The sequence below is a fragment of the Schistocerca serialis genome, chromosome 2 (assembly GCF_023864345.2).
Source record: "Schistocerca serialis cubense isolate TAMUIC-IGC-003099 chromosome 2, iqSchSeri2.2, whole genome shotgun sequence".
NCBI classification, from domain to species: domain Eukaryota; kingdom Metazoa; phylum Arthropoda; class Insecta; order Orthoptera; family Acrididae; genus Schistocerca; species Schistocerca serialis.
Window position 1 is genome coordinate 963,898,075 of NC_064639.1, and position 26,004 is coordinate 963,924,078.

At 37.7% G+C, this 26,004-nt stretch overlaps 1 protein-coding gene across 3 annotated transcripts in view; it reads right to left on the minus strand.

Annotated features, from left to right (window-relative positions):
- Nucleotides 1–26,004, minus strand: part of LOC126458352 (nonsense-mediated mRNA decay factor SMG8) — an 86,076-nt gene that overhangs the window by 39,430 nt on the left and 20,642 nt on the right. For 2 of the 3 annotated variants that reach the window (XM_050095316.1, XM_050095318.1), the window contains exons 5-10: nt 23,325–23,609; nt 15,644–15,834; nt 8,094–8,200; nt 7,209–7,448; nt 6,733–6,965; nt 33–248 (exon numbers count right to left, since the gene is read on the minus strand). In XM_050095316.1, coding sequence (XP_049951273.1) covers nt 33–248; nt 6,733–6,965; nt 7,209–7,448; nt 8,094–8,200; nt 15,644–15,834; nt 23,325–23,609 — 1,272 coding nt within the window. The remainder of the gene's footprint in view (nt 1–32; nt 249–6,732; nt 6,966–7,208; nt 7,449–8,093; nt 8,201–15,643; nt 15,835–23,324; nt 23,610–26,004) is intronic. The other variant, XM_050095317.1, reaches the window with a different exon arrangement.

Consider the following 26,004-nt stretch of genomic DNA (forward strand, 5'->3'; position numbering starts at 1 on the left):
ATGCCAACAAAAAATCACAATATTAAGTTCACCTGTAATTTTGAGTGCTTGGCTGAAATACTGGAAAACGAAAACTCTCTAGTTTGTTGCACCCACACTCTTCTCCCAGCAACCTGTAGAAGTCATAATTGGCAGTTCGTACAGTGAAAGGATCTTCTCTTGGTCCTTGCTTACGGCCACAATTGCAGGCAGACACATAACGTACTCCACTTGAGTGTTCCATCAGAGGTAACTGTGATGGATCTCTTCTGGAGATAAGAAACACTATTTTAAGAACCTTAACATTTATCATGATCATTCACTTTCTTAAGTGTATCAAATATATATCATTTTGAGAATATCTGCAATGTATTTATCCTCTTCATTTAGTTTTAAAATAAACATTAAATTCATATGGGAGAAAAATTTGTGTGAATATTATACACATGAGTTTCTGAACAAAAATCATGAACTATTAATAAACGCTTGTTGTACAATTTTCTTAATTTTTTTTGGAATCAAACAGAAAAACTAGCTTAAATCCAACAAATGAAAAAGTGTAAGTTGTATAATAAAAATTTATGGAAATTTATTTGCAGAACAGTTAGCCCATCAAAAATGATTCACAAAAGAAGGTAAAATATAGCAGTTTCCTCAATGACAAGAGAAGGTCACTGATGAATACTGCAAACTGAAGGTGCTGCCAATGTGATGAAAGCTTTGTAGTACATACCTATGTTCCAAGAACAATATCTGCATTATGTTTTAAGATTTGGAAAACTATTGGTCTTACAGTCCTATTGTGGTACCTTCGTATCCCTACAGCAACAGTCTCTAGTAACAACTTCAGTTCACCAAAGTGACTGTCAGATACAGAAAAATCCCACAAACATTCTCAAGCTTTGATAGTCAGTAGGACAAGAACATCATGAATTGCTGTCATCATTCCTGCATCATTGTTAAGTCATTGCAGGTGTTAGTAGAGGCCTTCAACAGCAATTAAACAGTTAAGCAATCTAAGTTGGCCACAGTCTAATGTGATGGATGCAAATGACACTTTGATGCCATTTCATATTGTCTTCCAAGTAACTGGCCTCTTCTGTCTATCTAGATCTATAAAAGCCCGGGAAGTATAACTACAGCAGTTTACATTACCATTCAGCTTAGCCTGCATTTTATCATACCATCTCATTTTTCCCTTCAGGTTCATTATCCTCAAACTATGACTTCAAATTATTCCATCTTGTCTGACGCCAAGGAAGAATCAAACAGATTATCAGAGATGCTCTGTGTGTGTGTGTGTGTGTGTGTGTGTGTGTGCGCACTACTGCTAAGACCAAAATTGCCATATAACACTACTGCACCACATGACTGGCCTGGTGAGACCATGTGATCGATAGCATAGTGTCATATTTTTAAAAAATGCAATGTCTGAAGGACAAAAGAACAGCAGCCAGAATGAATAAGTTATCTAGACAGCAATCGGAGTGCAAAGGGCATGGCACATGAAGGTCGTTGGTTTGAGAGTGGGCTAGAAATGTTATATAGACTCTCAAGGTATGATGTGAGCACACGTGGAGAGCTGCTAGGCATGGCAGTGCATTGACAGTGACCATGGTCACACAAGGCCCCACTGGGCGGGGTCCAGAAGTGCCAATGTGGAAGGGGCGACGCAGCCTGCCGCACAGACGAAAGGCAGAGTGGCGTAGCCTGGGAGGGAGTTCAGTACAGACAGTGGTCCAGGAGGGATGTCTATGTAGGTCAGGCCTGGGGCCTAGACTTGTAGTATTCACTCTGGCTGTGCTCATGCTCATACTTAGGCACGTACATCCCTCCATGGGATTTTGCAATTAGTAGTAGTGTACTTTCACTCAAGTCATTATCCAATTCTTGCTCAAACATACAATTAAAGATTGTAGTTATTTGAGTCTTGTCTTCGTCCATTTATTTCCTAAGTGAGTTCCATAACTCTTTCAAACTTGCAGTTAGCTATCTTGACATTAACTGATGGGTGGACCTTCTCCAGTCTCCAATGACCTTGAGTATCTAGATCGCTCACTGGATGTGACAACACCACAAACATGTGTCAGCACCAGCAACTGGTCTCATTTGTGCAGGATCATAATTTTAATAAAATTTTCTTTGAGCACCATGCCTTGAAGCCAGCAAATTTGCTTGAACGTCATCATCTTCACAAACACTACGAGTTTAAATCAAAATTTTGTACACCACCACCTGGACATGTTTCAGGATGAACCCATAATCAACTGTCAGACTACCTGCAGAATCATAATGGGTTGCTTGAAATCTACTCCATTCGAATGGCTTTACCACCTCACAGGAATAGCATCACTTCCTGTTCCAAGATAAATAGCTGCATATGGGGAAAGAATGACAGTGGAGTATGAGAAACTCTTCCTCTGTATAGGCATGATCAACAGCCACAAGACTAAACTCAGGGAGTAGTTTCCTTAAAACATCGAATGTACTCAGAACCACAGCTGAAAAAGCTAGGCTGCAACTATGGGGTAGCTAGGCTGCAACTATGGAGGGCTATGGCCTGTCTTCCCACTGGCTGGAAGAGTTTCTGAAACTTTACATTCTGGTTACGATGAGAAATGGATGACTTGGAAGTCCCTGTATAGACTAAGATCTGGAGATGGCATAGCAGAGGTAATGTTGCAGGATGGGGTTCCACTGATAAAGATGATATTCAGTGTGACTGATGAGAAAACCAGGCTATTCATCATATACTTCAATGCTAACTGTGTCCAGCCTTCTAGACATCATCAAGGAACAGAAAATCCATTATAAAAGGTCAAGTTTTGGGCAAAAGTAATACAGACATAACCGTGTATAATATGTAACATTTACAAGTACTTCTTGGGTGTCATGAAAGAAAAACTTCTGTAATTCTTACTGCAGGAGATGTTAACTAAAATCAGGTGCAGACATACTGCACTTACATGCCAGTCAGCACACTTCAGTATAGAGCAACATATAAACGTTGATATTTTTCCACATTTGCATGTTTGACTGTTAATAGGTATTGGTAAACACTTATTTTAACATTGTACTGTGCACTCTATGAGCAGCAACTGCAATTTCTGACTTTGGACTTTTAGGGAATTACCTGGACTATCTGTTTACTTATACATTTTTTATTGTTGTGGTGTTCAGTCCTAAGACTGACTTGGTGCACCTCTCCTCCAAGCTACTATATCCTGTGCAAGTTTCTTCATCTCTGTAAAACTACTGCAACCTACATCCATTTGAACATGCTTATTATAGTCAAGCCTTGGTCTCCCCATTCAATTTTTTCTATGAACATTTCCTTCCATTGCCAAACTGATGATTCCTTGGTGTCTCAGAAGTGTCGTGTCCATGTACCCATCTTTTAGTCAAATTGTATGATAAATTTCCTTCCTACCTAATGTGAGTCAGCACTTCTTCATTAGTTATCCAACTTCCCGCCTAATCTTCAGCACCAAATTTCAAAAGCTTCTATTCTCTTCTCTTCTTGGTTGTACACTTAATCATCCACATTTCCTCTTTACTCAAGGCTACACTTAAAAAAAAAAAAACACTTTCAGAAAAAAACTACCTAATTCAGTTCTCAACCTTCAGATTCACCTTTAACTTACAAAGGGAAGGCCTGAGATACCGTCACCCAATTCATCTCATATTTGGCACATTCCGTACAACATAAACTGAAAGACAGTAAGATATTTTGGCTCAATACCAATCTAAGCTGCACCTGAAAAATGAGACTCGAAATCAAGGAAAAAAAAATTTATTGAATTTAAGCCGCACCTGAAATTTGAGACTCGAAATTCAAGGGGAGAGAAAAGTTTTAGGCCGCACCTCCAAATCGAAACAAAGTTGGTCCAGTGTAATATGAGAGACAATTTAGGTCGAATGAATGACGATACAGCTACAGTAGTTTGGTTCGAGTTGTGAGCTTAGCAGTTAAGCTATATGAGGTAGCCATTGCTGTGCGTCAGGCGCTCCGTCCGTATTTATACAGGTACCCTTCCTGTTTCACGTGCTTCATCTGGTTTGAATTGATTGCTTATTTTTCTTTGATCTGATAAGTGCCGTTCTCTTTGTTATAGGTGTTTACATCACTCTAAGCTGAAAATGCATTACTGTACTGTGCCATGCGCTATTTGTTGCATTCTGATAATGAGTGTTTACGACCTGTTGCCGCTCGCCGCACCGCTTGCTTTTGTGTGCGCTGCCGCCGCTTACAATTTTTTTAAAAAAGAGAGGAATCTTCTCATTAGCGGAACAATGGCAAAAGACTGCTATTTGTTGTTACTTACACTGCTGCTTTCTTTGATAATGATCAACAAGAACCAAATAATAGACTGGCGTATGATAGAAGATGTTCTGTACGAGAGTTAAGCGAAAATTTTTCTCCGTTTGAAAATCTTTGCAGGCGCCTCTTTAGTACATTACATTCTGCACAGAAATTAGAGTCATCTTAGATTTAAAAATCTAGTCAATTGTCGTGCTTCATTTCTGACTGCATCACTATTAGGCATAAGAATAATGCGAATATAAACATGACATGATATGTATATTCTTCCGCGTTTGCTGTTGTCTCACTCTAGTTCCACAGTTTATTAGGCAGACAGGATATAAATGAGATAGCAGCAAACACGAAACAATACATGAAAAAATGTTTATATTCGTATTATTCTTATGGTGAAGAGAATACTGTATGTGATTCACAATTCATAAAAGTTCCTATTAGCAACCATCTTTTCTCACAGGTAGGAAAAAATTCAGAACGAAGAGTTGGCCATATTGACAAACAGTCTTGCCAGTCGGATTTTCGTAGTACATTGAAATGCTGCTACATTCGAAAATGAACAATATGGAATTGATATTTACTTCTTTGGATAATGTATGAAAATGCAGTGGTCGAAACTCGGGGCGGAGAAAAATGCTGGTCTTCCACCCTTCTTTTAAATTTATTTACTGACACAGAGGTTTTGGCGCCAGTATTTATCTTTGTGCCCGCAAAGCATGCCTGTGTAGCACTACATACATATAAGTTAGTTGTGGCAGCACTACCAACATTTTTCAGAACTTCCGCTTACTTTGCACTCGATTCTAAGCCGCAGGCGGTTTTTTGGATTACAAAAACCGGAAAAAAAGTGCGGCTTAGATTCAAGTAAATACGGTAACCCCGATATTTTGGCTCAATACACCCCTGTTTTTAAGGAAACCACCGTTAAAGTTCATGATGAGCAATCAACTCAATATTTATGGAATCAATGGATAATTGGAAACAGAGCATTTTTATGGGTCTACAAATGCACATTTTCCTAGAAAATGTGGAAAAAACGCTGACAACTGTCATTTATGTTCCGACAAGGTAAATTCTGATCTTCGAAAGCACTGGGAGCATAATGACCGTGCAATCAGCTGGAGAGCAGAGAACCTGTGTTCAATTCATAAATGCATTCCACAGTTTCTTTTCATTTGTATTTTTTTCTGTAACAAAATTGGTAGGAATAGGAGTGTTAATCTGATAGTTCTACAATAGATGTACAATACTGTACATCCTCAAACTTCAGAACGTGTCCAAGATGGATAATATGTGTGACAGTCTCATGCATTGTTGTTAATTATTGGAATGACTTTGTATATTAATAATTGCTTCACAACCTGTTTATTCCCTTACAGAGTCCAAGATTCGCAATAAGTCACAATTCTGATAGTCATTATTTTCGAAAAAAATTGAAATCTAGTTAAGATTCTTCTGTTACCAGATATTGAAAAGTTACTCAATAACATGAGTTACATGGATACTGTGAGCAGAAGACAGCGGATCAAGTAGTACAGGAAATACAAAAACAATAAAGAGGCACAATGAGAGCCTCCATCATGACAGACATTGCTTTTATTGGGGACAAGCTGCAAGCTGATTGTACTATTGATAAAGTGTTTTAGTCGTGTGTAGTAGCAAAGATGTGGTAATCTATGTGCAAATGAAAGTGGTGTACATTAACTAATGAGGGGAGGGCCTCAGACAGAGCCAACTGATTTGGGTCATATTTGACAGTAACTTGTGTAAAATCTAAAATGAAAGATGCTTAAGATATTTTGGGTCAATACCTCAGTTTTTGAGAAAACAGGCCCTGAAATTCATGATGCGCAGTTGTCTTAAAATTAAAATGGACAGGACCAATAGACAATTGAAAACTGATCATTTTTCATCATTATTTTTGCTGTACATATATTATGCAATTAATGCTTTTCTCATAAGTGCAGAATGCAACTGGAATATTATTTCATATGATAGATATGAACAAAACTCACAAAAATAAGATATTTTCATCATCAATGTAAGCAAGGAGCTACAGAGCAGAAGTTATTCAATATAATCCTTTTGTAATATGTATTTGAAATTCTCAATGCAATATACAATTAAAAATTTTCAACATTCTTTACAATGAGGCTGCTGTGATGCCAAGAGAATGTATCCCAACTCACTAAGTTCTACTCCCAGAAGTGAAGTCTACTTGCTTAAAGTTTGAGTTTCATATATCATCCTCATACACTTGCTTTAGTAAAACAATGTGAAGATTAAAATCATTCATATTTTCACTGATAAATAAGTGAAGAACAATGGATAAACTAAGGAATAGTAATAACAGATACCACCTTTCTATTCATATAAGCCTGCCTTGTAGCCAGGGATATGATACAGTTATAATTTTTGTGCTGAAAATCTCTTACGTGTCAGTTACTTCTGAATCTGCTGCTTCTGTGTTAAGTTCTCCACCACCTGCACCTTCCCCACCACCTCTGTGTAGTGGGTTTGTGCAAGGATGGCCTGTCAGGCTTAAAACTTCACACATTTGCCGTCCAGATCTCCAGTGACGTTCACATTCTCTTTCTAACTGGGTTGTGTATTCTTCCACTAGGGGGCCACGTGCTTGGGCCATAAACAATGAGAGAGCATGGCCAAGCTGAACCACAAGAGAAAGAAAAATCATGTGAAGGTAATAAAACACCAAAATATTAATAATCAAACAAATTGTGAGTTTCACATTTGAATAAATAGCTCATGATAAACTGTAAAGTGCAACATTACGAAATAATGCTTGTGCACTACACTGAACAATAAATAATGTAAGTTTCAAAAATATAGCTAGAAGTAAAAGAGCAACTAGAAAAGTAACAACTGCTATTTCACTTCTGAATATTCTCACCCGTTCTTCATGGTAGTCACGAGTATAATGAGGTGGCAGGTTCTCCTGGTATGCTGCTATAGCCAATGGTAGAACTTTGCCACAACGCCCCTCACTGAAACGTACATCAGTGTCAAGCATTGTGCGCAATGTTGTGAATACTTGTTGTCTTGAAGACTTATCAGGTACAGCATCTGACCCAGGCAAAAACAATGCTATCAATTTGTTTGCTAGTTCAAACCATACACTTGCAGTTGCTACCTGAAAACAATGGAATAATTAGACTCATTAGAAGCAAATATACACAAACTTATTATTCCACTTTATAATGGAGCTATTGATACCAGTTTCTCTTGTCAAAAAAGACTACAAAAATTTTGTTACTAACAGAATCTTTTAGTTATTTTCTTTCTGGAAAATTAAGAAAAATTAAATCCAACTAAATTTTATGTTGATTGTATTTGTATTTCAAAAGAATCCACTGTTATGATGTCACATTTATCTATTAAACAGCATAATTCAGAAATAATGAATGAGACTGGGAATGAAATGGCATCATATCGGCGTATTTTAAACATCAATGGACACAAAATTTCAAACAGTCTAGGAACATTCTTCAACAGACTATAATTCAGATGTGAAGTTATGTAACTGTTGTTAAGTTGGGTAGTTTACAGTTTTTTGTCTTAAATCCACTAAAATGTTAGAAATTAAAAAATTTCGGTGTAAGACTAGGAAAGCCACTCATATATTTATTTGGTACAGTGATGTGTGATGTATACCACACAACATTTTTATATAGTATTAAAATAAAACCGTGTATGTACTTAGCTGTTATGATAAATCTGTTTACTAGATATGTGTGTAACATTCTGCTGTAACACAAGAAAGACACCAAGCTCTTACCTCAAAGTAACTTGGTAATGCATGTTTTCCAACATTGTCATCGAAACCTTTTCCAAGGGCAAGGTCAATATGCTGATGCAGGAAGCTTTTAAAGGAGTGACGTGAACCTACAATACAGAAACAAATGTCGCAAAAAACTCAGTTGCAGTGTATGCACATATGCATATGTGCATTCAATTTCTCAATTTGAGGAAGAAAAATGAAACAATACCAATAGTAAATAGACAAATAATTTAAGCATTAAATACAGCATGGTGTTTAGTTAACACATAAGTATAGCACTGCTTAGTAATAACAATCTTCTGGTTGCATAAATACAATCTTAATGATGATAATCATAACTGCAAGCTACAAGCATGATAAATTAAAACTGAAGTTTGTCAGTCATGATGGAAATATTAGTGTTTGAAATAAGGAATCATGTTTTCTCTGTTTACGTAACATGATAATGGAATCATGTCTTCCTAAAACATGTTAAAAAAATGAATAAATTATAAATTTGAACAACTCTTCCATCCTAATCTCCATACTGATAGTAGAGGAAATATTGGCAGCGGCCTTAATGAGTATGCCATTTCGGTATGTATTTGGTATTTCGAGAGGTTGAGGAGGAGGGGGGGGGATATTGTAAAATTGTATATTTGAAAAAACTTAATGTCTTATGACTACAGTGTCAATGGTCACAATGTAATCAGGCAAATCGTATCAATACATGAGCATAACAACTGGTTGGGAGATGAAATTGAATTATCACATATGCTCCATTGTCAGTACAGAAAGTGATCAAATTTTATTCAAGGGCAGGATTGTCGGTAAATGCAATCAGTATTCAAAGGAGACTGTCCACAAAACAATCTTAAGACTCAGCTTAATATACTGTTCAAATTTGTGGGACCCACATCAAATTGAATTAACAAACAATACTGAATGATACATGGAAGGATAGCATGAATGGTCATAGGTTGTTCTGACTGAGACAGCATCATGGAAATGCTCAAAAACCTAAACTGGTAGATGCTTGAAGATAAACAGCAACTATCATGCAAATGACTATTTACATAATGTCAAGAACCAGTAATAAGTGGAGAATTTAAGAATACTGTACAGCCTCTTATGGATTGCTCCCACAAGCACAAAATCAAGCTTCATCTAATTACCGTGTGCACAGAGTCACTCTTTCTAAACTCCATTCGTGGTTGGAATGGGAAGAAACCTTAATATGTGGTACAATGGGAAGTACTCTCAGCCATTGCCTTCATGGTTGTAGACATTGATCTTTATTATTTCTCCATTTTGTTTCTTTACCTCCTTTACATCCATAAGTCAACAAATTATATCTAAACTTCTGACAAAAACAATGCCTTGGCAGTAGCAGACCATTTTTGCACAGAAATCCTGGAAAGTTCACCTCAGATGACCGCACATCCAATACACAGTTAGCTATAATATATATTCTACTGAACTGTGTATTTCTTATTTCTCCATAAAAGGCAACATTAGAACACACTCCATATTGGTAATCAATTATCTTCTCAAAGGATGAACATGCTGAACCAGAGGTTGGTGCTAAAGTAAAGCAATAATATTAACACTAACTGTCCTTTTTGTATTGTTTGAACCATCATCCATATTTCCCTCAATTTTCATTTTTCAAATTTTCATTTCAGTATATGACTTAAATTCACTGCCACAATTGCTTAAATGCTTCTATTCCAATCTTGTCATCATGATCTATTTGGGAGTGTAATGTATGGGTTTGTAGTATGTTTTTAGATTGCCAGGTTCCTGGAACTTTGTAATTAGGCTTTCCTATGATAATAAGTGTCTATCTTCAAAACTCTGCCAATTCAGAATTTTCAGCATTTCTAACCTGTGGCCAATCATGTTACCCTTCTCTGCATATGTTCAATATCCCCTTGGGTATGAATCCTAAACACTTTAGCGATATTTTAGGATGGGTTGTACACAATGTACTTTGTAAACTGCCTGCATTTTCCCAGCACCCTGACAATGAACTGAAGTCTACCATTTTCAGCTATTGTACTAAGGTGACAAAAGTCATAGGATAGCGAGATACACATATACAGGTGGCGGTATTATCGTGTACACAAGGTATGATGGGCAGTGGGTTGGTGGAGCAGTCATTTGTAAAAAATGGCTCTGAGCACTATGGGACTTAACATCTATGGTCATCAGTCCCCTAGAACTTAGAACTACTTAAACCTAACTAACCTAAGGACAGCACACAATACCCAGCCATCACGAGGCAGAGAAAATCCCTGACCCTGCCGGGAATCGAACCCGGGAACCCGGGCGTGGGAAGCGAGAACGCAGTCATTTGTACTCAGGTGATTTATTTTAAAAGGTTTCCAACACGATTATGGCCACATGACAGGATTTAACAGGCTTTGAACATGGAATGGTAGTTAGTCTGGCCTCAGCAGCCAAAAACAGCTGTCATGTGTGTTACAGTTGCAATTGCATGAATGTGCATGCATGTGTTGTCTACTTCAGAACAAGGCTTTTTGGCCAAAAGCTTACTTGTTTGGCAGTGTTTTCGTGTGTCTGTCTGCGACTGAACATTTTCACTATATGGTGAGATCAATCTATCCTTTTCATAATATTGTTTTGAATGGTAGTTGGACTTGGACACATGGGGCATTCCATTTTGGAAACCATTAGAGAATTCAATATTCTGAGATCTACAGTGTCAAGAGTCCGCTGAGAATACCAAATTTCAGGCATTACCACTCACCACGGATAACGCTGTGGTCAGTGGCCTTCATTTCATAATCAAATGCAGCAGCGTTTGAGCATAGTTGTCACTGCTAACACACAAGCAACACTGCATGCAATAATACAGAAATCACTGTGGGACATACACCGAACATATCTGTTACGACAGTGCTGTGAAATTTGATGTTAATGGGCTATGACAGCAGACTGATGCGAGTGCCTTTCCTAAAAGCACGCTATTGCCAGCAGTGCTTCTCCTGAGCTTGTGGCCATATCAGTTGGATCATAGACAACTGGAAAACCATGGCCTGGTCCAGATTTCAGTTGGTAACAGCTGACGATATGGTTCAAGTGTGGTGCAGAGCCCACAAGGCCATGGACCCAAGTTGTCAACAAGGCACTGTGCAAGCTGCTGGTGGCTCCACAATGGTGTGGGCTGTGCTTACACTGAATGGACTGGATCCTCTTGTCCAACTGAACTGATCATTGACTGCAAATGGTTATGTTCAACTACTTGGAGACCATTTGCAGCCATTTATGGACTTCAATTTTTATGAATGAAAATGCGTCATGTCACTGGGCCACAATTGTTCATGATTGATTTGAATAACATTCTGGACAATTAAAATGAATGATTTGGTCACCCAGACTGTCCGACATGAACCCCAGTGAACATTCATGGGATATAATCGAGAGGTCAGTTCATGCGCAAAATCCTACAATGACAACACTTTTGCAATTATGGACAGCTGTAGAGGCAGCATGACTAGTTATTTCTGCAGGGGCCTTCCAAAAAATTGTTGAGTCTATGCTACACCGAGCTGCTGCACTGCACAGGGCAAAAGGAGGTCTGACACAATGTTAGGAGATATTCCACGACTTTTGTCACCTCAGTGTAGTGAGCATATGTTATTTTCCATTTCACATCCTCACAAATTTTTACACCTAGGTTACACCAACTGCAAATCACTTATATGAAGTGAACAATTTTATATTCCTGAACATCTGAAGCAAATCCCCAGTTTTTGCACAACTCTTAAATTGTATAAATATTTAACATGATACCTGTGCAGTTTTTTTTATCAGTAGTACATCACTGTAGGTAACTGCATCATCTATGAAAAACCTGAGGTTACCATTAATATTACCTCCTGAGTGATACATACATAACATGAAAAGCATGGGTCACAATACATTTTGCTGGTGGCACACTTGAAGTACTTCTGTTGATGGCTCTCCATCCAAGATGTATCCTCACCACCAAGAAATACTTAGTCCAGTCACAAATTTCGTTTGCTACTCCTTATGGGCTTACATTTGTTAAAATGCTGGTGTGATACTGAGACAGGTGCTTTTTGTAAATCAAAAAATAGGGTATCCACCAAATTGTCTTGTTTCATGGCTATTGGGATGTTGTGTGAAAAGCATGAGGTGAGTTCTACATGTCCTGAGTTCTAGAAATCCACGGTAGTTGGTATGGAGGAGGTCATTCTGTTCAAAGAAGCTAATTAAACTTTTTTAAGAGTTTAAGTTAAGTAAATGGATGATAGCCACTTGATCTGTTCTGTTTTAGCAACTGGATTATCTTTGACAGTCCTGTTGTATAAAATGACAATGAAGAATCAAAAAAATTTTGTTCTGCTCAAAAAGAATAATTAGTTTCCCTACTTTAATGTTATATACTGTTTTTCTTTCTATAAATATTAATGTGTGCAATATACTGTTTATTCTATTCCAACAATGGTTATGGAGCCAGGTATGCTAGCAAAAAATAGCAAACTGCATTAGTGTCAATTAGTCAATGTAAAACTCATATAGTGGCAAAGATGAAATATTAGCCAATACCAAAAGAGTATTTTTCTGCTAGGCATTTTGACAACATAAATTTATGCCAAGATGTGTTCATGAGTTTCATGGGAAATATAATGTGTTCTTTTAACAACATGATTTGTGAAATATACAAAGGTAACAGAGAACAGACACAGCATTGAGAAACCGAGTGGAGTGCATCATGCTTACTGGGTTGTACTAAATGAAAATGAATCTAACAGATTCTGATTTGTGTCTATAACTGAGTATGGTGAGACTGAATCTGGTGAAGATGCATCAGTTGCCAAATATATCATGTCAAGGTAAGGTCTAGCAAAAATGCAATGAACAGAAAATGCACAATGTAGTTTGGCAAATCCAAAAACAGTGTAGAAAGATCTTTAAAAATTATTTGCCCCAAATGAAAGCAAATTCTGCAGTGATGCAAATAAGATCGAAATAAAATTTGCTGTAAAGAAGAATTGCAAATCTATGAAACATTACCTAGGACTGATAAACAAAATTGTAGAAGATCTCATGAACATTAGTGATGAAATTGAAGATGGAGATCTAGCAACAATTGTTCTACATGGAATTCCAGATGAATGAGATGCAGTAATTACAGCTTTGAGTGATTTGTCAGATTATGATTAGAAGCACACTACTATTAAAAGACAGCCACTCACTGAAGATACAGATGTCATGAATGTAATGAAGATAAACATTCTGCAATGTCCTTGAAAGCTAATACCAGTAATCAAAGATACAAAAATGCCATTTACACAACAACAGGACAAAGAATAAGAATAAACAAAGAAAGAAGCAACACAATAAGGTAATTTTACTTTTTACAACAGTCACAAAGTCGATCACCTATCCAGAAACTGCCCTGAAATGGAAGAATTTAAATGAGAGCAAAAGAAGTAACAAGGTGGTGTCAGTAAGAGGGCTTCCTGTGACAAAGTTACTTTGATTAGTGACAACTGCACAGTGTATTCCAGGACAACTTATCTCACGTTTCCAAATGGAAAATTATTTCCTAGCTGTTGATAAAAATATTTTATTTGAAAACATAACTTTAGCTGATGGCAGAAAAAGAGAAGCCAAGGGTAAAGGTACAATAAGGGTGAAGATAATTAAAAATTAGAAGATAATTAAAAATTAAGGTTTGACTACAGTATTTGTAGATAAAAATACACTACTTGTTCCTGAGATCGACCATGCAATCTTATCAATGAATCAGCTCACTGAAAATGACAGAAAGGTCATTTCTGATAAGAAAGTTTGCAAAATCTATGATGAATTTGGAAGACTACTCAGTAATACTCAACAGGAAGGTTGTTTTATCATATCCAGTTTTGTTTTAGGAATCCTTGACTGTTCCAGTTTCGAGTTGACTGCAGCTGATTTGACCATCTCATTTTAGGATGCCCAACATTTATTTTTTCTTGAGGTGTATGATTGTACATTAATTTAGGTATTCATTCATCTGACATTCACTTAATCTGTTCACGTCTTTTCCTTCTGTATTCCTCTATTTTCTGACCTGTGCCTATGGTGCCCAGTTCATTCTTAATTCCACTAATCTTTATACACTCTATGAGTTTGTAACCAGCTAGTGGTCTTAGGAGTCTCAAAATGCAAAGCTGTGTGTAGATGATAGAAGATCAATAAGATACTGAGAAATAATAAATTTAACACCAAATTGCTAGACTTGTAGCACGTCAAATTGTACACATCAGTAAGAGTGCAGTCAACAACATGATAAGACAAGAAGCCGCCCTGAGATTAAACTGCAAAAAAGGCAAAATACTGTGATGATGATGGTGGGTAAATTGACACACAAATCCTTTCCAAAAACTGTATCACACAATTCAAAGGAATAAAAAGCCATATTAGAACTTGTTTGTAGTGATCTCATGGGACCTACTGATGTTCCAAGGTTGGGAGGCAATGGATATTTAATACCATCATGGATGATGCAAGCAGATGCAAAAAACAGTAAATACTTGAATACTTAAAGAGAATCTGCACTGATGATGGCCTAGAATTCTATTCAAGCACATGGTTGCAGTTCTCGGAATATGAAGGTCTTCAGCAGGAAGTAACTATGACTTGTACATGCCAGCAACATGTTGTAGATGAATGCTTGAATAGAACATTAATAGATATGGGTAAGTTCACAGTTGCTAGGGGGCAACTTTCCATGAGTTTTTTAAGCTGAACTGATGTTCACTGTGGCATACATAAGAAATCATATTACAAACAGCCACAACAATGAAAATTAACTTTATGAAGCGCAGACAGGTAGAAAGCCTAGTGTATGACATATACGCATGATAGGATGCAAAGTTTTAATTCACATACCCAAAGATGTCATACAGATTTATCGACAAGGGGAGAAAAATGCTTTATGATTGGATAGTATTTCGATAGCTATAGATACAAAATCTGAATGCCAGAAATGAAACAGGAAGTGGAATCTAGGAAGTATATTCAAAGAATTTTTGAACGACTAACGATCAACTGAAAATAGAGAACAGAATGAGTTTATTAAATTGTATAATGAAGGAGCAAGACCTAATTATAAGATCCAAAACAAATCAATATGCTTGATGTAACATATGGATTTGCCACTGGGTGGGCAGTAGTGGCATACCAGATTACCACAAAGAGGCTGGGTACGGGGCTGGCTTTGCAGATCCATACATAAGCAGGGCTGCTTTAAAACCTTATGAAACTGGAGTATACAAGCTTTGTACACTCTCCAGGACCTGTCATTAGTATTAGTAGTGTCTTACAGGTCCTTGATTTTAAGCCAGTTTACTATCAAACACAAGGCTCCAGAACCTCATTGATGCCATCACAAACAAAACAACATCCATAAACTTATTTCCTTCACTATGCACTCTGCTGCAATTACTCATGAAACAAACAAACTGAAACAAAATCTACATATCTTTTTGAATAGAAGATAGTATTCTCAAAAACAGCTTTATACAGACCTGCAGCCTCATCTTGCTTGCTGACAGTAACATTTTTCATTCCCTCAGATAAACGGTCAACAGATACTGGATTCTGGCAGAAGTTGATAAGGGATTTTATCATATGGCTCATGAAGTCCTTTGTAGGGTCCGGTTTCGTCCGCACATACACAAATTCTTGATTTGCTGGTATAGCAAAAAGTGAATTGGTGCTGGAATTACAATTACCACTTAATAGAGATGTAACGCTGCTGAAAATTCACAATAGATCTTAACATGAGAGATGTTGGCTAATTTAATGCTGTGGACTAATTCTAAGATATGAATAACATCTGCCATTAGTAATGACTCACAAACATAGTCAAACTAAGTTAATTATAGTCAACTACTACCGTCAGGTAACAATAATCTGTAGGTGGTTAACAAAGTTTTCTTTTGATAGAAACTGTATATTTTTCTTTTTGGGAAGAGCTAAAACAAATAAATATTGTACACAACCCTATTCCAACTAGAGAATGGTCATAAAAATTCCATGTTAACAATGAAATAATGTGATAAGATTTTAGGTGAACTTAAAAACAGAACTATTATAAACTGCAAACCTCCTACATCAGATCTTGGACACCAAATATTTCCCACATTTATACATATATCTATGATGCAAAAGCAATCGTCTAGTTTATGAGAGTCTTTGACTTCTAAAATCCAGAGTCTTGATTTCTGCTTTCTCTTTAGAGCACCAGAATGTAAGCACACACCATAGAATTAGAAATACAAGGGTTGTAACTTTAATAGTGGCACCTCTAAGCTGGTCGTAGACTGTGTTCCAGAAATTAACAGCACAGAGACAGAATGACACTTTCTGCAGGACCTGACCATCATTTTGCAGGACAATGCTCAAGCATGTACAGTGCAAGCTGTTACTGATTTGTTTGACTGATGGGGCCGCTTAAGTGCTATACCACCTACTGCACTCCCCTGACTTAAGCCCTTGTGAGTTCAGGTCTATTTCTAAACTGAAGGAAACACTTCATGGCATTTGCTTCAGAACTACTACAAATTCATCAGGCAATACACCGCGCCACTTGAACTGTCAACACAACTGGGACTGCTAAGAGTATCTTACGACTTCCACTTCGCTGGCAATGGGTTATACACAATGCTACGGACTACTTTGAAGGTCAGTAAAACTTTGAAACATGTATCTATTTTGTACGAGCTGTAAATAAATAGTTGCCACTATTAAAGTTACAACCCTCTTATTAACCATTTCTTCCTTCTTATTGTTGAGTTCTGTTAATAACTACCACATATTCTATCAGTTGCACAATGATGTATCAAATGAATGACTTTCCTTTCATTTTTGAAAATTATCTTTGTTCCCTGATGTTGATACTAAAATAAGCATTTTAGTATAATATTATTTTTGGTGATGGGCTTTCTAAAAATGTTTGTCATGTTAGACTGTCTACAGGAGAGGTAGTAAACCTAATGTCTGTGGACACCCATGAGGATCTGTATGGTGTTTGCAATTACACCTAGAAATAACAACACATTGTTCTTAAGCTCGTATTTACTGACAAATTTTTGAACAAATATATTAACATGTTTGATTTCTACTTAGATCAGCTAATTGTTAGTGCTGCTTGTAATGCTCGACGAAGGGAAGTTTTCTAACATTCTAGTCAGTATTTGGAGGGTTTTGTTTGTACACCAGTTCTTCCAATAGCACTCTCCAGATAAAATGTTGGAGTATGAAACAAAAGCTGTGTTGAGTTTTTTGAGTCCTAAGGGTTGCAGCTAACCCTGTGAGATATGGATTCTGAGAGGAAAACTCTCTGTATGATGGAGCCCTGTAATTTTGATAGGCCTGGGACTGGATACAACCTCATAGGTTCACCCCAGTTTGTTGGAATGGACATACACATGGATTTTTTGGAAATCAATAGATTTTCTGCAAGAGGGAAGGGAAGGTCAGTTGGCTGGTTTAAGAGCTTTAAAAGGCAAGATGGTGAGAAAACCAAAATTCATACCTTTTTACCAGTTTTGCAAGTGGGTTGTAATCATGGAGATGTTTGACTGTTTTCTGAAGCACCAGCCAAGGGCTTGTGGTTTAGCAATTTTGTAATTGGCTGATGTAAAGTACAATTAGTATTTCAAGTAAAATAATCCATGATCAATATACAGAAGCATTTCCTTTTTTAACAGCTGCTAACTCATTCTCCTTGTCCCCTTCAACCAGGAATTAGAGTCCAGAGGTTATAGTGGCAGAGCCCGCAAATGGAACCATGTTATCAGTTTAAAAAGTACAGCAAAAGAGTTGTGGACAAATTTTATCCTTGGGCAGTGCTAATGATCACTGCTGCTGAGACCTGGAACCAATGTAAAAAGTGTCATAATGCTGAGATGTTGCAAATAAGGACACATAATGTAATCCATTTGATAATCATGAATACAAACATGAACTTTGACAATGTCAGAATTTAACACATCATCATCTGGAATTAGGTTACGAAATGTGCTAAAGCACTTCAAAAACCTTTGCTTGCTGAAATTAATAGTAGACTGTACTAGACATCACACTCCTTTTAGACATCTGGTGAAAATGTAGTCATTTTATAAATTCAATGTGACTGTGGTGCTAACAAAAGGGGGGAAAATGGCTGTGTATTGTAGTGTCACAAACTCAACTATGACATACTTTTTCCGCAGCAGCCAACCAAATGTACGTACTATGAATTTTAACAAGAGTTATTAAGTTTTAAAATAGTCATATGTTTCTTTTGTAACAACAACAACTCATGTTGTTTCTTTTTCATCACCAGGACAATATATCATTCCTCCAAAGACTGAGCTGTGTTGAGTGACTGCTCACAAGCTACAAATGTGCCAAAGACCATTGCTGTTTGAGGAAGCATGTGAATATTATCTTCAGAAATTGTACTTGTTATAAAAACTTGAATCATTAGTTTCCAGTGATAAGGTTATACATGCTTGATTGTTCTTGGAGGTAGAGAAGTTATGCAGTTATTACTGTGATCAAGAAGAGTTACAATCAGACTTACTTGAAGGATAATATAAAGTATATGTTGACCACAACTTGGTGATACTTACATCTGTGCAGTTAGAGGATATCTGAGAGAAACAGACAGATTCACCAACATTACTAAGGATATTTGCAAGTGAGGAAAGAATTTTATTATGGAGACTTCATAGCAGTTTTTATATATATACATTCTTCACCAATCTGAGGCACATATTTGAATTAACTGACTGTAGCATATGTTGAAGAATATATTGTGTAAATTGAAGGTGGAGAGGCAGGGAGAAAGGAAAAGAAAGGAAAGGAAAGGAAAGGAACTACTGATGTCAGCTACATCGAGACTTTATGCAGAATCAGAAGTGATGAGTTGAAATGTGTGCCGGACCAGGATTCGAACCCGGGATCTCCCACTTTCTAGGCAGTTGTGTTAACCACTGCGTCACCTGGACATGGTGTGTATCTCAATTGCGTAGACTATCCGGGTACGCCTTCCAGCCTTAATTGTGCATCTGCACTGAAGGTGGTGGATTCCTTGTTCATTGATGCAAATCAATTATATGAATGTGTGATGTCTGTTCTTTCAGACATGTCTCCCTTCTCCACCTTCAATTTATTCAACATGTATCACAGCTGTGGATTCTGCAAGGTGTCTGTTCCTTTGAACACGATCAAAAGAAAAGACGCCACACATCCATACAATTTAAGAACTTAAGCAATGGCAAAAGAACCTCTCTATCATGTTGGTAAAAGAACACACCTGCAATAACATTTTTAAAAAAATTAATTTAGAAGCAAACTTGGATAGATGCACAGTGACAGTATATATAATAAAATTATTGAGTTTCCTTGAAGGATGGAGATGATTTTTATAAGGGTTACAAAAACACAATAATTAAATAATGTGTACCACCACAGATTGTATCTCTGTGTGATTAAATTCTCTGCTCTGATGAAAGAGAGTTCACGAGTTCACAAGTCTGCACACAAAGTCATTTCTGCTACTCAGAATCTCACATTAAAGGTGACTGGCATCTGTTCATTAAATCATTGTTCCCATTATCATAACAATGTAGTTGTATTTAATGGTGCAGACATGTAACTCTGTGCAATTGCCCTCTAAGCTTTCTTTAAAAATAGTGGACTAGCATTCACTGTCTTTCACATACAAATGTCATTAGTGCCCCTGTAATTAATGGTGAAGTGCTGACAGAAAATTGCCAGTTTTTTGCACGTGATTTCAAACAGAACAGCGATTCAAACAGGTTCAATTGCTTTTGTTTTCATTAAACGATTCTAACTCCTTTTGAACTCTATAATTTCTACATAAAATATTTTTTTGCACCTTCACGATGATCAAAGGAAGGGTTTGTAAACTATTTTGTGAGGGACTTCTGAAATTGGAATTATGAATGTTGGGTCTTGTTTTGTCATTCATATATCATTTCATTATTGTAATAAGTTGTTGTTTCTGAGTCATTATCTAAAATTATAGCGGGCGAAAATTTCTGACCTTGACGTTCAATTAATGAGAATTTTCTCTCAAAAATTTTGATGGCTTCTTTAAGAGACATCCTGACAATGACTTTGATTTAGTTCAAGGTTTCCACTCATAAGTGTAAATGTTTCAAGTAACTGTCATTCAGTGTCCATGTGGGAAAAATGACAAAAGAAGCGGGTCAGTAGGGAGATGCGTAATCCTTTAGGTTGGTGCATAAGTTCATAACATTTTTGTTTTGCATGTTGGTATTCTGGTTGCTATGGGCTCATCTAATCAACTGTCATTTTTCATTTGTAGTTCACTGTTGCTATTTGAGTTTACATATTGTCATTTACAGGTAGTGAGTGGAGCTGTGGATGGTACAAAATGGAGTGCCAAGTGGAGAAATAAGAATATTTCAGACATATTTCTTTGTTTGAGTTCAACAGTTGGGTGACAGCAGTAGTGGCAATCAGAAAATTTTGCGCCGCATGTTGGGATAATGCCATTGGAGGGATAATGCCCTTGGACAGAGCACAGCAAGAGAAGGATTTTCACGTTTCAAGAAGGATTGTTTTGACATTAGTGACTGTCCATGTTCAGGAAGAGCATCGGGGCTTGATGAAGATCGTTTGAACGCATTAATCCGCAATGATCCACGTCAGTGTGCTTGAGAACTGCCAAGTGTGATGAACTGTGATCATTCCACCATCATGCGACATTTGCATGCAAAGAGAAAGGTTCAAAAGTCAGGTGTATGGATACCACATGCTCTAAGCCAAAATCATAAAAACCAGTGAGTGGACATATGTGCATCTCTGCTTGCTCATCTTCAATTGACTCATGAACAACACTGACCATTCCTATCCTGTATCATTAAAGGGGATGACAAATTGTGTCTTTATGCTAATATAAAGAAAATAAAGGAATGGTTGAGTCCCAACAAAGTAGCAACTCCCTGTATACAGACCTGCACTTATCCACAAAAGATAATGTTGTGTACCTGGTGGAACAGAACAGCGATGCATGGTAAATAATGAACTGTTTCCTGAGTTGTAACCACTGCTGCTGACATTTATTGCCAATGACTGAGATATCTTGCAGACATAGTCCAAGAACAGTGACCAGGAAGACTGCTTGAAGTGATGCTACTCCATGATAATGCCAGCCTACATTCTGCTAGACTCACAAAAAGCACTATACTTTCTAGTGAACAACCTCCGAGGGACTTCCTTTCCAGATGAAAATGCATTCTGACCATGGCTCGATGAGTTCTTTGCTTCGAAACATCATGATTTCTACAGATGAAGAATTGAAAAGTTAGACCTGTTTCAACACATGACTATTACATTTTAAAGGTATAGTGTGTTATTCTACAGAACAACCTTTAACAAATAACACAACTTTCCTAACTTCGAAATTGAACACTAGAGTGTACAACCACAAGCAAACCACCTGGTATGAAGCACTTCTTCTCATACGCTATATTTTAAATACATAGCTCAAATAAACATGATGTCACACACCACAACACCATTATGTTACAGATCAAAGCAGATGCCCAGTACCAATCAGTTTCATTTCTCTGTACAAGACAATACATCAATATATGATTTTAAATCAAATATAAACAGGATTTTTGTTCCTGAGCATGTATGACTGAGGACAGGACCTGCACTTCTAGTATGCTTGGGAGGGTGTCATTAGGAATGTGGAGAGTTGGCCACTCCACACTCCCAACCAATTTGTCAGAACTGCTCTTGATGGTGGTCCAAAAGGTGATCCTTCTATTGCACAACTCATAATTATAAATTTTCTTGCTCATAAATGAGCTCAAGCTACTGAAATTTGTCATTATGGATGAAAACATTTGCATGGTGAAAAACATTCTTGAAGATGATTGATGGGTGAATGTATCTGAAGCTCCAGAACAGCCCGGAATATGTTATGGAGGCTGTCAAGGGGTCATCACAAACAACCTAAAGTACCATAAAGTATGGGCCAGACGAGTCTCTCACCTTTTACTGTAGATCAGAAGCTGAGACAACTGGAGGTCTGTGAGACACTTACAGCAAGATCTACGAAAGAAGGTGATGCATTTTTGAGTCTGAACATCACCTGCAATAAAACATGGATCCACCACCACAGTCCCAAGTTGAAAAAGTGAGTTTGGAGTGCCAGAGGAAGGAGAAGGCAGCCCCAGTGTCAGTTGACAAGGTTCTTCAACCACTTTCTTCAATGTGTAAGGCATTTTGCTCAATGGTTCTTTGCATGAGTGACGCACAAACAATGTAGCTTACTACAGAGAGATATTGAATGAGATAAAGGCTACATATTGCCCCAAAAAATGAGATCAACAGATTTGAGAGGCCATCCTCCTCCACGATAATGCCAGGCCCCATACTGAATACCTATCGGTCTCAAAACCTAAAGAACTGCACTGGATTCAACTTGATCACTGTCCCTATGGCCTGGACATTTTGCTCTCAATTTTCATTTGTGTTGACCATTTACAGAAGTTTTAGGAGGGCAACATTCTACAGATGTCAACTTTGATTCCATACAGACCTCTTGCGCACAGCTAACGAACATTATTATAAGAAAGAATAGAAACACAGTAATCAGTCACAAAGCCACTGGTATTCTTGCACATTCAATCTTGCCATCTTCAGTACAATTGAGCGAGTTACAATCCAATGAACTCCCAGCAGTACTTGTCACCATATGTGTACCAGTAAAGTCATAAGGTGACATGTACTGCTGGAAGTTTGTTGGATTATAACTCACTCAAAGGCAGTGAGGATGGTTGTCTATAGTTGAAATCTGGATTTAAAAAAAGGTATTGAGACTGACTGCTGTGCTCCTATCCTTCCTTATAGTTTGAAGATGACAAGGGTGTGGAGGGACTTACGTGTAACTGGTTCTTGACACAACCAGCTTCAGTCTAATATGCTGGGATTAAAATACCTCCCTTCTCACTGGGAGAATTTACTACTAAAGCAGGAAACTATTTAGAAAAAATACATTACATATGTCTTTTATTTTTCAATAATTTTTTAAATAAAATCCTATTTACATTTGATTTACCCTCACTTTATGAATGTTTTCATTTCAGAATATGTGAAACAGTAGTGCTGTAGTCACTTGGTGTCATATTAATGAGCAGCTGTGATGTGACCTACCTCACATTTGTGATGACACGGCTCTTCCTCAGAATATGGTATATCTGGTCTTCAAGAGCATGTTCCAGCTTCTTTATACTGAGTTTCGCACTCTTGCTTTGTTCTCCAGCTCCTGCACTGGGCCCCATTCCTGCACCAGCTGTTCCATCCACTTTGAAAATAGATGGGCAAGAGTTGAAAAGAAATAACACACGTGGGGAGCAGGGCCGTGCATTGTTAATCCACTCCTTAGGCACACCAGTCACTGATCGTAATATTTCACTCACTGTGCCTTGCATTTTCTGTCTGAGTAAAAAGACATTGTGTAAATTGAACTCCTTGTAAGTCTTACACACAGAAATAAACAATATATGAACTAAATACAAAACCAAATCAGCTGCACAAGAGTTAATATATTCAGACCACAGAATAATTAGTAACCTTTGTAAAACTGTGTAGAAGTAATAAATATCTTCTGAGAATGACAGTTTTACATCCTCCCCATCCCCCTCCAGCCCCTGCTGGAAATTGGTTAGATATTTGTCCCATGTTCCATGGATCATAATTACGACTCCTCTTGTTGCTATGATACGGAACAAATCAGGTTCACAGTCATAGTTCGTCTCCTCAGTGGAAAATATGGCAACATGCTGATTGTTTATAGGATTTCTTAAGTATTTTTCCACATACATACATTGTTTTATACCTAACTATGTTCAATAAATCATTATATCCATCTCCTGTGTGTGTGTGTGTGTGTGTGTGTGTGTGTGTGTGTGTGTGTGTGTCCATGTTGCACACGCAAGTATGCAAGCACATGCTTACGCACACACATGCACCCCCCCCCCCCCCCCACACACACACACATACACACACACAAACTCTTATATGGAGTAGAAAACCAGAATTATTATGTTTTAAGACAAGGGTGTTGTCTTTATTTACGAGATTTACACCTCCTGAGAGTACATCATATGCCCAATTATCCATGTGGAACTATCTGGCTTACAGATTATTCATGCACTTAAAAAAAAAAAAAAAGGAAGAAGAAGCAGCAGCAGCACAAGCATCATGAACGCAGGGACTGACAGTGAAGGTTGCCAGATGCTAGGGGTAGCAGCAGATGCTAAGATAGACCAGCAATGGAAGACAACTGTGTCGAGCCATGCCTGAGCACATGCAGGCATCAGCAGCTGATGCTGCTGCTGCTACCCATCCATTAGACATTGTCTAAACTACACGTTTAAAAAAATATCTCAGTTATTCATATTTTTCGATTATGCATATATCTTCTCTCCCACATTACCCTGCATAATCAGGAGTATACTGTATATCCTGGTCAGTCAATCTGTCTCTTTGCAAATTCAATGAAGTTTTGACTGCATATTTATTTTTATATTATGAAGAACATAGTCAATTAGAACATCTGTATTTAATTATACAATAAATGTTGTAGGAAAGCTCTTGTAGAATGTTAACATTTTTGGATCAAAGAGACCACTCACCAATAAGCAGACACATTCAGTTGTCAATAGGCACACGCAAAAGAAAGAAAACTTGCTAGTTTTCAGGGTTATCCTTAAACGAGCTATAATAAAATAAATACTTCTTCAGGGACCCACATCTACTGAGTATGTGACTGGCGACCACAAGGTCCCAAGCTGAGCCTGGTATGGCTCCCACTTACTTATACCAGGCCCCTGTCTTTTTATCTTTTCTATCTGGACATCCTCAGCCTCCTCTTGTTCTTTCCTGATCCCGATGCCCTTAGGTCTCAAAGGCTAGGGTGTCTTTCATGTTCCTACCTCTACTTCTCAGGCTGGATGGTTAATGACTTGGAAGATGGAAGAGCATAATCTGTAATGCCTCAACAACGGAAAGGGCAGATGAACTATCTTCTCACCAAAATAGAAGTTCTACATGGCAACTACAGCAGAGATGGAGATCACTGGTATCGTGCAGTTGCAAGATAACTAAAATTTCAAAAAGAAGGTAGCATCTGTTCTCCAGTGGAGTGGCTGCAAAAGGCATCCATTCTACACGTCAGGAGTGGCTTCATGCTGGCGGCAGCTTCTAAAATGCTTGGCAACAGGTTTTGTGACAAGCTGGCTGTAAAATCACTGTCACATCTTTATGGAAATACTGGCCCAAGGATTTGGTACCATGGTTATGGTGTCCCTCAAAAGCTACACCTGTTGGCAGGGCCCAGTTAACATGGCAAGTATGTGAGGGTTACCATCACATGGGCAGCGACAGCTAGACAAGAGAGGCCACACATTCTCTCTCATATCACTGAATGTTGTGACAATGACTGGCCAATGCAACAAACTAGCAAGGCACTGGAAAAGAGGCATATCGATATTTGTGCAGTTCGAGAAACAAGGTGGAGTGGGCAAAATTCATATGAGACTGGTTGTGGTTACAAACTGATATACAACGGAACACACAGAACAACCAAGACGTCAGCATTTTCATATCAGCAAAATTCAGTGGTTCTGTTTCTGAGTTGTGGTGTTATGATGATCACCTTATGAAAATTGTCTACATTGCAGACAGATGAAAAGTCCACTTCTTCAGTGCCTATGTCCCAAAACCGGCCTGAATGCAGAAACCGAAGATGTCTTTGGGACAGTACTTTATGAGAAGCTGGCTGAAGTCCTAGCACAAGACTACCTCATCATTGCTGAAGACCTGACTGGAC